Source organism: Marmota marmota, unplaced genomic scaffold (genome assembly GCF_001458135.2).
Source record: "Marmota marmota marmota unplaced genomic scaffold, marMar, whole genome shotgun sequence".
Lineage (NCBI taxonomy): Eukaryota > Metazoa > Chordata > Mammalia > Rodentia > Sciuridae > Marmota > Marmota marmota.
The window spans coordinates 227,564-241,032 of record NW_025999928.1 but is presented as its reverse complement, the minus strand read 5'-3'; the positions used below and the strand labels follow the sequence as shown (position 1 = coordinate 241,032).

Genomic DNA, 13,469 nt, shown 5'->3' with positions numbered 1-13,469 from the left:
TGTTTTTCAGCTGTTGAGCTGAGCTCAATTCAGTCTTCCCCATCTCCTCCCTCCCATTTCCACCTCCTGTTTCCTGCTTTTCTTCTGGTAGGAGTGTTTATCCCAACAAAACAAAGTCTTACATTTACATAATGGCCTGTGTTTCTGTGCCAAAAGCTCATCGAATATGTCTGGGAGTGGAGGCTGGTACTGTCCCCACTTCCATACAGGAAACAGGGATTAGGTGGCTTTGTTAAGATCACTGCTGGAAGAACACTTCAAAACTTGGAGTCTCATCCCCACCTTCCTGTGTGACCCCTCATAGATGTTGGAGTCTGAGTATCAGAGCAGAGAAAGACCACCATGCCAGTGACCTTTCTGGCCAAACTAGTAACAAAACACAGTGGCTGCTCATAGTGACACTGATGAGATACGGCCCCTGTGCAGGGTATGGGTTTTATTGGTTCACAGTAGCTCCTTTATCAGATGTGTCTATTTACTGATTCTGCACCAAATGTTTGGCTCAGATGAGAATCATCCTTTACTTCACCCCCTTCCCTATGACTGAAGAATAAGAAGATATGGAAGCTGGGTTTGATGGAGTTGCTTAGCAGCCGCAGAAGGCAAGAGGCAGCTCTCTACAGGGATTTTCAGGACCTTGGACATGTCCCAAGGAGTAAAAATGCTGGCTTCCAGTGGAACCCTGAAGTGTCCCCTTCAGCAGTTACACAGCTGGTGTTTGTTATTGACTAAAAATTTTAAATGCTCATGTCTCTTTCCCTGTTTGGTGTTCTAGAAAGTGTGAAGAAAATTGCAATTACCTTCATGGATTTGGTTGGAGGGTGGTGTGAAGAGCCACAGAAGTGGGAGTCTACTCTGACTCCTTAAATCCTCTCTTTTTCTTTTCTGTAATAATATGACCTTCTAATATCATGCATATATCATTTATTTTGATTTTTATACCTGTTTACCCCACTAGAATGTGTTCACTGTGAAGATAGGATTTTTTGCCTGTTCAAATTTGCTGTTATTTGTATAACACCTAAAACTGTGCCTGGCAACTATTAGGTGTTCAATAAATAACTGCTGATTGAATTTAGTTAATCTTCAATCTAGAAGTAGCTACTGTAACCAAAACCAGAGTATCTGAATTTGTTCCAGATGTTGAGGGGGCTGCCTGGTGGGATCAAGAAGTTGAGATAAAAGAATTTGAGGTTTTCAAAATGTGAATACCAAGAATTGCTGTAGCGATTCAGACTGTGGACCTTCTGGATTAGTATTTTAATTCTATCACAGGAATCAAGGAACTGATGTGATGGCAGAGTCTAGCTGTTACTTTTGACATCTGCTTGATGCTTCAGATTCATTGTTTGTTACTTCATTAACTTAGACAGATGGAAGGTCAATTATTTTTTTTTCTGTTTAGGGTCAATCTTACTGATAATTGCTCTGGGGATAACATGTTGAACAGACATATAGGTCATACCATCATAAATTTTGTCATCCATAACTAGAATAGTATTTTGGGGGTAATTATCCTTTTGAGCTTTTCCAGCTTTGTAAAGAAGCATTCTTTGACTTTACTACTTTTTAAATGATATGATTTTGCATCCAGATCCTTAAGTGAGTTTTTCCAAGCCTAGGTGAAGAGGTTGAAGTTCTTGAAGTTCAGTATGGAACCCTGGACTTACTGGTTCACTGTGCTGGAACCAAGTGCTCCATTTAATACAGAAAACTCTTTCGTTGGTTGTCCACAATACATGAGGCTAAATGGATACGAATGACACAGTAGTGGGTATATGAAGGTAGAAGAGAACAGAACATTTTGGTCTTGAAAAGTGTCTCCTTCTGTTTTTGTTCTGCTGCCAGCTACCACTCCTTGTCTGATAATGGTCTACTGATGAACATATCATTAGTACGATGTATAAATCTCTTCCCAGATCACATTCCAGAAAATGGAGGGGGATATTAGAGCATAGTGGGTTTTTAGGTGTAACTTAGCAACAGCATATGTGAAAAGAATTAAGAGAATAGATTAAGAGTGTTATAAACTCCAAGTGAGTCAACATTGAGGCTGCTGTTGCGAGGAAGCAATAATTATGCCCAGCAGCCCCTGGAGCGCCATGGTTGAGGAAGCACAGAGCAGATGAGAAAGTACTCAGGGCAAGGACGTTCTGAACTCTGACATGAGGAGGAGAAAAGAGAACTGGGAATGTAGGACCATGAGTGCTGTCTTCAAAGGAGGTGGGCTCTCCATGTGGGAGAAGCATTAGATGTTTTTGGTTCTTCAAGTTTGAAGTGAGGTTGACTGGATGTAAGGATTTCCTGGGCTCAGAGATGTACCAGAGAGGTGCTCCTAGGCCCCACTGCCTGGTCCTTTAGGAAAAGTACTATTCCTGACTTACATGTAATCAACTCAAATACCTACTGAAGCCAATGCTAAGTCATGGCAAGTAGGTATGCTACCCAGGAGGTAGAGAAAGGACAACATCTTCTGTGATCTTCTTCTTTTCTAGTCAGCTGACTTTATTTTTTTTCTGCTTCTTTTGAAACACTTTACAATACCTATTGACTTGACAATTCAACTTTTGGAGACTGTACTTTATAAATAAAAATTAGAGTAGTTCATGATGTATGCACAAGCGCATGTGGGTGTATATAATATATATAATATATAATATACCTATTATAGAATTGTTTGAATTGCAAACATGTGGAAACAACCTGAATGACAAAGAATTATTACAGTGGGTTGGATCTATATCTGCTATCTAGGAAGAATAGGCAGGATATAGAGTTAAGTGAGATAAATAAGAGAAACATATAGTATGATTTCATTTTGAGAAAATAAATTTTAAAAAATTCCCCTATGTAAAATTGGGCTTAGTATATGTTTTTGTGAGGATGGCAAAAGGAGTGTAAGAATGTAGATGAAGTTAACAATGGTTGGAGAGCTTGGGGGTGGATGAGGTCTGGTAGGAATCTGAGAGACAGAAGATGCAGGAATAGAGATGAAGGAAATCAAAGGGGAGGGGAATGGCTGCATGTTCATACATATGTGTGTTTGTGTCTATCTTTATTGCTTGTGTTTAAGTATATTAATTTAGAGGACAGGAAAAAAGACAAAGGAAAGAAAGGAAGAAATAAAGAAAGAGGGACAATTCCTTTCCTCTCACATGTTAATCCCATCTTTGGTTTTACTCCTCTTTTATAAAAATGCTCTCAAACTTTCTGTTAAAGACAATCTGGAGGTTTTATAATGAAAAATCATCTTTCAAGTTTTAATAATTTAGAGATGGTGTTTTAAACAAAAGGAAATCTAAAGAATTTTCAAGGGTAAAATATTTTAAGTTAAGACTGAATATCTTGATATCATGAACAATGAATGACGGAGACTCAGTTGTATGTTTCTAAGTTGTTTTTTGCTATGTAGAATGTGTCCGTTTTCTCCTAGTACTTCAGAAATATGTATACTTTCCTAAAACTAGAGAACACAGGATCAAGCTAAGAGCACTGACCCAAAGCTCCTAATTTACTATAGAGAAGAGTACTAAGGTGTGTGTGTGAGAGAGAGGGAGAGGGAGAGGGAGAGATCAGTTTTTCTTTGCTAAGATAGACATAAAAATACCACTATTTTCTTGGGATTTGGATGCTTTCTATTAGATTATTTTAATAATTATTTTCCACATTAAATTATATCCATTATACCTTCATATTTGAAGCAGACGTTTCTTTCTACATAAAGAATAGCTATACATTGTAGAATTGGCTGGTTATTTAGCCCTTGCTTATCTTGAAATTGGAATTTGGGGAGAATAGGATGCTGTTTCATATTCCATCTGATGTGGACCCAGAGCTGATACCAGGCAGCTATACTGATTTATAAAGAGGCAAGTGAGCAAGTATGTCAGATCTATAGGAACAGTGATAGGGGCATAGTTCCTTGATTTTAGGTGTTCAATTAATATACTAACTCAAATCTTAATGTATCTTACTTCACATATATGCATTTATTAGGGTAATTATGCAAATAAGCAATGGGCTTATAAATGAAGATGTTAACTAATAAGAACAAAAAAATTTGACATGTTAGAAATCCTGAGGAATCTCATTAGCTGATTTTTGATGCAATTAGAACATTCCAGAATCATGAACCTCAACTAGAATTGCTGCCTATATAGTACTATCTTGATTCAGACAAGCTAGAAAATTATAACAGTGTTTATTTTCATACAGTCAATGGCCTTATATGTAAACAATACTTAAAAAACTGTAAAGTAGGCTCTGCATGGCTATTTACATTTTTTAAAGTCTCAGTTTTAATTCAAAGGCACCATCATTTTGGGAAAACTAGTCATGTATAGTGACATTTTTCCACTTCACAGGCTGAAATATATTTCATGATCCCCCAAACCTGAATGGTGCTAATGGGCAATTTATCTGTCACAAGTGGGTGGGAAGAATCAGAAGAGAAAATGTCTGTGGAGCTGTGACCTGAAGAGAATAAAGGAATGAAGGTCAGCTGTGATGTGGAAAGATGCCCTCACTGACTAGGTTGCTTGTATTCTGCATTTGCTCTCGGCGTCCTGTCAAGCATTTTCTTTGAGTTTTGTTGTCACTGTTGCTTTGTTTTCTTGGGCATTCTATCTGCTTCTCCTGGAGAGGCACCCTTTCCCCTGCCCCTCCTGGCTAGTCCGTGAGGCTTCATGGCTGACGTTCCTGTGTATTGGAGTCCGTGGTCTTCTGCTGCTTATCTCATGCCTTTTCTTTATGATGTTTCAGCTCATCCACCATACACCATGTGCTTTAGAGTGAAATTCTACCCACATGAACCCTTGAAGATTAAAGAAGAGCTCACAAGGTATTTTTCGTTTGTTTGTATGTTTAACCTACACCTTTAACCAGCCGTGGCCTCTGCCATCTTACAGGCTTGGAGGCGCCTCTGGTCTAGATCATAACCTCTCAACCAAGCAGGCGCTAAACTCAGCCATTTGGCCAGAAATGCTTCTCGTACATTTAATTGTCTTGGGATTTTTTTCCCCCAAAACAATTGTCACTGGGAGTGTAATTAGCTGCACAAAAAAGCAGTGGTTTTGAGAGGGAGGTACTCTGAAAACATCTGACAGTGGGATGCTAAAAATAAGTAGAAGAGGACTGTCTTTAGGATGTGGGCAAATTCATAGCTAGTGCAGCCTACTTTGGGGATCTTAGCTGTTCTGGGAGGAGAAAGATCACAGTCCAACAGAGTGGACAGTTGGTCATTCAGCTTGCTAAATGATGACCCCACTGGGGCAGGTTTCCCTTCCCTTATAGACTTTTCTAAGTTTGAAGTTTCCAGTTCTCAGATCTCCTCCCTTCACATCTCCCTCTGCTGGGGTTACATTCAGTTCACCTTCTGGAGGTTTTGCTTTTTGGCAAATGTTGCTAAGCAGGCCTCTCCCCAGGGAGGCCAACTTCATGGTGGATGGAGGAGAGAGAGAGCTATTGTGCACTTCATTCTTGATGGGGCTCTGATTTGGTGACCCCCCAAATCACTGTGTATAATCATCTCTCAAAATAATCGGCTTATGTGCAGATGCAATAGAAAAGCAAATGCAAATTGCTCTGATCATTGGCAGGGGGAAAGATAGGGTTTTTAGGTATTTTGCTTTCTTGTTACCCAGAGTCTCTGTTAAAGCTTGACCCCAGTGGCACTGAGGTGACTTTGGAAGAGAGCAGATGGTTCTGTTCTCTATGATTAATTTGCTAACAGCCATTTAGAGAGGTTTGTGCTGGGGGTAGAGGAGTAGGGAGAGAGGCTATGTATGTGTGTGGAAAGGAGGAATTAATAGGTCATTATTTTACAATCTGTCTCTTTTTTCTTTTTATTTAGGTAGGTAAAATTCATATAACAAATTAATTCCATGATCAAATAGCGTACAGCTCAGTGGCCTTGAGTACACTCACAACAACCATCAACACTATCCAGTTCTAGAACATTTTTTATCATCCCCCCAAAAGAAACCATATACCCCAAACCAGTCACTTCTTATAGTCCCCTTTCCCAGCCCCATGTCTATTTTCTGTCTTAATGAGTTTGTCTATTCTGGATGTTTTATATCAGTGAATTCATAGAATATGTGTCTTTAACCTGATTTTGGTTTGAAATTTTATTTGATAATTTCTTCCTCAGTTCTGGCTATCTAGCCAGGGCGAGAAGCTGGGTGAGTTATCAAAAACAAACAAACAAAACCAACAATAATAACAGACAAAAGAAGATATTTGTTCTGCACTGAGGGTGTTAATGTTGTAGTTAGGAAGATGAGATTTAAAAAAAAAAAACTGCTTTACTTTTGTCATTTGTTTTCTCCACAATCTTGTCTGGAGGATAAAAATCGAATGTGTCACAGTATAAATTAAGGATGGATCTTTTGTTGTTGATGAGAAAGGTACTATTCGAGAGCAAAAGAATACAAAGTTTTCGTTAATAACCCTACTTAAGCCCCTGTCAGTTGAATTTGCTAATATTTTCCTGACTTTGACTAAATAACTCAGGCACAAGCAGGGAATATTGTGAATATTTCAACATTTCCAAAGGAAGTTAAGAAGTCCTCTGCCTCTGCATAGATAGACTTTTTTCCTATATGTCAAATGTGTCACACTATTATGTGTAATTAAAATGTACCAATTAAGACTTAATTGAAAAGGAAAAAAATTAAATGTGGCCTACTTTTAAATAAATCTGACAAAATAGAAAAAAATACTTTTTTTCTTAGTCAGCATGGTCCTTAGCATTCCAGACTAATTTACAAATTGTGCCCAAGTACTTATAGTTTAAACCCTTGTCTTGAAAGCATTTAGCTTTTTCTAGTATGGTAAGTTATTATTTTGTTGTAAGATTTGACCTAAAATTTGAAGAGGATTTAATATATGAGCAGTTGAAGTCCCATTCATGACCATGCTTATGAATAAAGAAATGTTAAGGAACAGGTTTAAAAGGGCAAAGCAACAAAAATACCCATGAAAAAGGACATTTGAAATCAGTTTTCATCCTCTCCTCATCTCTCCACCATTTGAGCAGTCATCTTACAATCATTTAGATTTCTGAGCTTTTATAAATGCCATATGCAATCAAATGTAGCCAAAAGTATGTTGGTTTAAAACATATTTTTTAGTGAGAACCATCTTTAAATTCATGGAAGCAATATCATTTATGGCAGCACAATAATTCATGCCCCCAATCCTCTTGTGTTTTGGTTGCTTAATCCTTTCATGCAGGAATGATACTAAGGAAGATGGATTATTTTTTGATGGTGGTTGTATTAAAAAATGAGCATTCTGAACCTGAAGCCATCAAAAGCCCCCATGGATTATGTTGAGTCTGCAATAAATCCTTGATTATCTCCAGAGATCACTGATATAAGCAAAGACTCAAGATGTGATGCTGTGAAAGCTGATTTTCTTTTCTTAGGAAGCTTTCATCAAACCTGATTTCTGAGTTATAGGATTAGAACCCAAACCTCTCATTCATTAGTAAATAGTTGTTTAAATTTTTTCCACTACTGAACTCATCAAAAAGTAGAAACTAATGCGTTTGTATTCAAAACACACATTCAACAATTAGAAAAGAAACCTCATGACATTTGGCCTGGAAGTTTACAGTCTTTAGAGAAGGAAAGATTTGATCATTTCAAGTACTTAGATCCTGACTTTGGTATTCTGGACAAATCAGGGCCATGGTCTTAGAAGTGAGGTCCCTGGACTAGCTCAATGCTGAGCACAGTGCATAACATAAAGCAGGGTGAGATAAAGATCCATCCATTAATATTATCTGGGAACTTATTATAAATACAGATTATTGGTCCCTGCCCCTGACATACTGAATCTGAAACTCTAGGAGGGGACAGCAATCTATATTTTCATATGGCCTCCAGGTAATTCCGATCATGTTAAAATTTAAGAACCATTACTCTAAGATAATTTGTATTTTCAAAAGCACTGGTTTCTTTTGGCAGACATTAAACTGTATAATCCAGTGGGGTTTAGTATGGTCACAAGGTTGTGCTACCACCATCATGATGTAATTCCAGAATATTTTTATCTCCCTAGTAGGAAGCTTGGTATCCCTCCTCTCAGTCCTTGGAAACCACTAATCTTGTTTTCTGTCTGTATAGATCTGTCTATGTTGGACATTTTGTATAAATGGAATTATACATTATGTGACCCTTTATGTCTGGATTCTTTCACTTGACATAACATTTTCAAGATTTATCCTTGTTGTAGCATCTAACAGTACTTTATTCATTTTTATGGTTGAATAATATGCCGTTGTATAAATAGACCACATTTATTTTATCTACTCATCAGTTGGTGGATATTTAAGTTGTTTTCACTTTTTAGCTATAATGAATAATGCTCCCATGAATATTCACATATGAGTTTTGGTGAGGGCCAGATTCTGATTTAATTGGGTCTGAGGTAGAATTCAAGGACTCACGGTATTGGCGTTTTTCAGAACTCTCCCTGATGATTCTAATGTGTAGTCATGGTTAAGAGGTTGCAAACTGGTGCATCCTAGCTGGGTTTTGTTTGGCACTATAGTGCTTTTTTTAAAAAAAAATTTATCTTATAGTCTAATTTTTATTTTTTCTTATATATATATTTTTAATTTATATATGACAGCAGAATGTATTCTTATCACATACATAGCACACAATTTTTCATATCTCTGGTTGTATACAAAGTATATTCACTCCAATTCGTGTCTTCATACGTGTACTTTGAATAGTAATGATCATCACATTCAACCATCATTAATTACCCCATGCCCCTTCCCTCCCCTCCCACCCTTTTGCCCTATCTAGAGTTTGTCTATTCCTCCCAGGCTCCCGCTCCCCATCCCGTTATGAATCAGCCTCCTTATATCAAAGAAAACATTCTGCATTTGTTTTTGGGGATTGGCTAACTTCACTTAACATTATCTTCTCTAACTCCATACATTTACCTGCAAATGCCATGATTTTATTCTCTTTTATTGCTGAGTAATATTCCATTGTGCATATATACCACATTTTTTTAATCCATTCATCTATTGAAGGGCATCTAAGCTGGTTCCACAGTTTAGCTATTGTGAATTGTGCTTCTATAAACATTGATGTGGCCGTATCCCTGTAGTATGCTGCTTTTAAGTCCTCTGGGTTTTGAAAATAATTTGTTGTAACACTTAAAATTCAAAGGTTTCACTTGTGAATCTAATTTCGATGTACTTTTAAGTTTAAAAATAAACTATTTTTTAATCAAAGGAACACACACACACACACACAAATAAGCACTTCTATGTGTATCATTTTAGAAGTTAAATAGTACTAGAAGGTTTATAATTAAAACAATCCCCCTGTCCCCACCTTCCCAACACCCAGCCTTTCCCTAAAGGTTAGCACCCTCAACTTTTCTAGATAGTGGATATGCTAGACCAGTGCTCTACCACTGAGCTACACCCCAGCCCCTTATACCATTATTTCTTGATTTGCCAACTTTAATCCTTGTCTCTTGACTTCCTGCCATGGCGAAAAACTACTCATTCTTTCTTTCCTATCCCAACTTCTCTTTTCTTCCCCCATGACCTGGTTATATATAAGTTTTTGTTAAACCAGGGGTCAATGTTACTTTAACTATATATCAATATTACTCACTGAGCCAAATAATACATTGTAAACTCTTTTCCTCTACATACTTTCATTTTTCTCCAAATTTTCTCCGAAGTTAGTAGTAGCCTCATGTAATCATTTGTTTGGTTTTTCATCTACCCATTGTTAATTTTTTCCCAATGTTCCATCATCTCTGATATTTCCTTATTTTGCTGAAGTAGATCTTCCAAGTTTCTTTGTGAAATCCAACACTTTATCATTCATATCTATTTTCCAACCAAGCCAAAAACCTGCACAATGCAAGGACCCAAGTTCATGGGCTTTGTCTCAAAACACAATGGTCGGCCAACTGCTTTTTCATAATGAGGAGAGACCAAAGCTCTGGGGAGCCTCACATCCTTGTCCCAAGCTCAATTTTCTGAGAAACTGGGCACATACTTTCCATAGGGCTGGAGCCAAGAGGTGGCTGCCCTCATTGTAGGGAGCCCCACCTTCTGCTTTTCTTTTCTTGGCCTCCTTGCACCAGCCCATTTCCCTGGCCACAGGTTTGCCTGGCCTCTGCAGGCATCTACATCCCTGAAGAGGAGGACAGGATACAGATGACAACTCTAATTGTGATCTGCTGGCTTTCTGGCCTTGTGACTAAGCCTTTTTTTTTTTTTTTAATTCATTAATGTTTCTGTCTACCAATGAGAAATGACGTGCTAGTCTTTTTACTAACTGAATCCGTTTCCTGATTCTTCATTTCAAACGGAACTTGGGTGCCCAATATCTGAGGTGTGGTGATGATGATGGTTGTCACTGTATGGGGGCAGTGGCTGCTGGGCCCTGTGACTTCCATTAGTTCTTCTCATGCCTTTTGGAAAAGGCTGAGCCCATACAGCTTTGAAATCTGATAAGATCTGTTTAGCTACAGATACTCTGGATTTTCTAAAGGTTTTTCTCTGCTTGGAATGTCTGGACTGCCGCCTGGGGCTGGGTGGGGCTCTGGTGACCTGGGTAGGCAGAGCATGAATAATCCTCCTACTTCTTCCAGGCTTCAGCCAAAACTTAGAGCGACTATTTCTGCTTTTGTGTTGCAGGTACCTTTTGTATCTGCAAATTAAAAGAGATATTTTTCATGGTCGACTGCTGTGCTCCTTTTCTGATGCTGCCTACCTGGGTGCCTGTATTGTTCAAGGTGAGTCTGGCCCCACTGTGCTCTCTCCCATCATTGCATAAAGCTGCAGAGCTTTGTCCCATGCCTCCCCTCTCCCCAAATTGTGCCCATCCTGTTATGTCTGTGTTTGGAGGTGTGGTGGGACTGCAAATGTAGCACAGTCCCTTGCTCAACTTCTGTCCGAAGCCAGTGGAATCTTGGTGGAAGGCTGGTCTGAGATGTTCACAGTAACCTCTGCAAAGACAAAGTGTCCTACAAAGTCCCTAAATAGGGTTCAGAGTGTCTTTTTCAAAGTTGCTGAACTGTGTAGTTATTTAAGAAATTCTCTAGAGGTATGGATATTCTGTGTTTTGAGTTCCAACTACCAAACATGAGGTCTAAGGGCATTTTGAGAGGGAGAAACTGTGTCTAGGAAGGTAAGTTTCAAATAAGGAAGTCATCCCCAAAGGATTTATAAATACAAATATATATATTCTCATCATATATGTATATATATATTTCCCTGTGTGTGTTTGTATATATGTGTGTAAGTATATGTTCATGTGTGTATATGTACACATATATTTTCATGTGTACCTGACTGTGTGTACATAAATATTCCTATGCGTGCATGTATATATTGTATACATGTATATTTTCTTGTGCATATTGTGTATATGTACATTTTAACATGTGTATATGTGTTCATGTATATTTCATGTATGTATATGTATGTGCATGTGTATTTCATGTGATGTGTCATGTACATGTATATTTTCCAATGTATATGCATGTGCATGTATATTGTGTCTAATTCCTCAGTTTTTCTAGCCATGTAACAAAATGAAGAGAAAACTAGTTTCACTATCTCTTATACCTCAGTTTGAACCTTNATATATATATATATATATATATATATATATATATACACAATAAATCCTTCCTCATCCCAACATCAGTAAGGTTTGATTAATAATGCTTACTTCAAGCAGGCGCAGTGGTGCCTACCTGTAATCCCAGCGGCTCGGGAGGCTAAGACAAGAGGATCGCTAGTTCAAAGCCAGCCTCAGCTGAGGTGCTAAGCAAATCAATGAGACCCTGTCTCTAAATAAAATACAAAATAGGGCTGGGGATGGGGTTTAGTGGTTAAGCGCCCCTTGGTTCAATCCCCAGTACCAAAAAAATTAAAGGAATACAGCATGCCACCTAGGAGAAAGCAGCCTGCATTCTACAGCCAAGTTTCCTGGCCCAGCCTGAAGACTTCAGCCAAGTCACTTCCCCTTTTAGTTTTCACTGTGTTGCTTCATGAAATGAGGGCAGCTGGAGTGAATAAGTTGTTTCCGAACCTGACTGCCAGAGAAAATTTTGTTCTCATTTCCCTCCCCAGCAAGATGCAGTGGTTCTGGGGACAGACTCTGGGTATCTATGGATTGTTAACAATCAACACACAATGTTGATCTGCAGGGTTTGCAAACAGGTCAAGTAGGTTAGCTCACAGGCTCTTTCTAGTTTCTCCCATGTTTGTCCACAAGTAAAAAGCCACTAAAACATGCCTGAGCACAGCAGTCCCCCATGACACTGGGAGTCCTGTCTCCTGGTACTTCCTTCAGAGAGGGATGCTTTGCCACAGGACTAAGAGTTTTGGATGGAGGAGGCGTGGCTGCAACCTTAGTCACAATCTCATTGGTAACATCACCAATAGTTACTTGACACAAATATCTGAGCAATGAATTTTTTAAAAAAGCCTCATTTTACATCACTGGGGTCTTTTCCTAAGGCTTAAGTGTTACCTAGAAAACAGTTATCAGTTTTCCAGCTCCTCTTTGTATAGGACACAATGTAAAACCTTTGTCAGTTTCAAAAATTAAGCATAGTATCCCCGTGACAGGAGCCGACAGAGGGATTTGAACTAATCTATAACCAGCTCTACTAAGGTCCAAATGTATAGATAATCAGATAGGTACTTGGGGAACACTAGAAAGGGTCAGTACAGGAAATGGCCCCTGCACAGCACAGATCTGTGCATTACAGACTTACATGGTGATGTCATGAAGCACTCAACTGTCCAGTTCAATTACCAAGAAGGCAGTCTAAAATGATAATTGCCTGCAGTTCTCCAACCTCACAGGCTCAGAGCATCACAGGCTCTGACCCAAAGGCCTCAGACTCAGAATGACTCTGTCCAAGGGGAAGAGAACTCCATGATAGGCCCATTGAGGAGGAAGATTTGTGTGTGCGTTTTCGAGTGTTTAGGGAATGGAAATTCAGGCACTTGTATTAAAAAAAGCACAATTACACTAAAAAATAAAATCTGCTTGAGATCCCATCGAGTGTGCTATCATTGCAAGGAGCAAGGGATACCATCTATCACATTCCTTTGGCCAGTTCCTCTTTGAGGCCTTTTCAAACTAACAAGAAGGCTGGATACTAAGAAACTCATATCCTTGTCCAGAATAGATGCAAAGGTCATCATCACACATTCAGATTGAGGTATTGAAGAGATATTTGATTATGGAAACTGAGATTAAGGAGAAAGAGATACAGGGCACCAGCTTGTCATCTACCCATTTAATATGCATTATGCATTCAGAGGGCTTCCAGGGCACTTTCCTATACATCTGCCAATTGATCCCTTTTTGGGTGATAAGTCAGTTGTGGACTAGAAACTACAAAGGCCTGTCAAAGATTGCCCAGTACTAGGTGGCAGACATTAGACAGAGCCCACA

General features: G+C 38.7%; 1 protein-coding gene across 4 annotated transcripts in view; it reads left to right on the top strand.

Annotated features, from left to right (window-relative positions):
- The window catches only part of Frmd3 (FERM domain containing 3), a 267,360-nt gene that overhangs the window by 168,679 nt on the left and 85,212 nt on the right, over positions 1-13,469 (top strand). For 3 of the 4 annotated variants that reach the window (XM_015506081.2, XM_015506082.2, XM_048800413.1), the window contains exons 4-5: positions 4,762-4,840; positions 10,688-10,785. In XM_015506081.2, coding sequence (XP_015361567.2) covers positions 4,762-4,840; positions 10,688-10,785 — 177 coding nt within the window. The remainder of the gene's footprint in view (positions 1-4,761; positions 4,841-10,687; positions 10,786-13,469) is intronic. The other variant, XM_048800414.1, reaches the window with a different exon arrangement.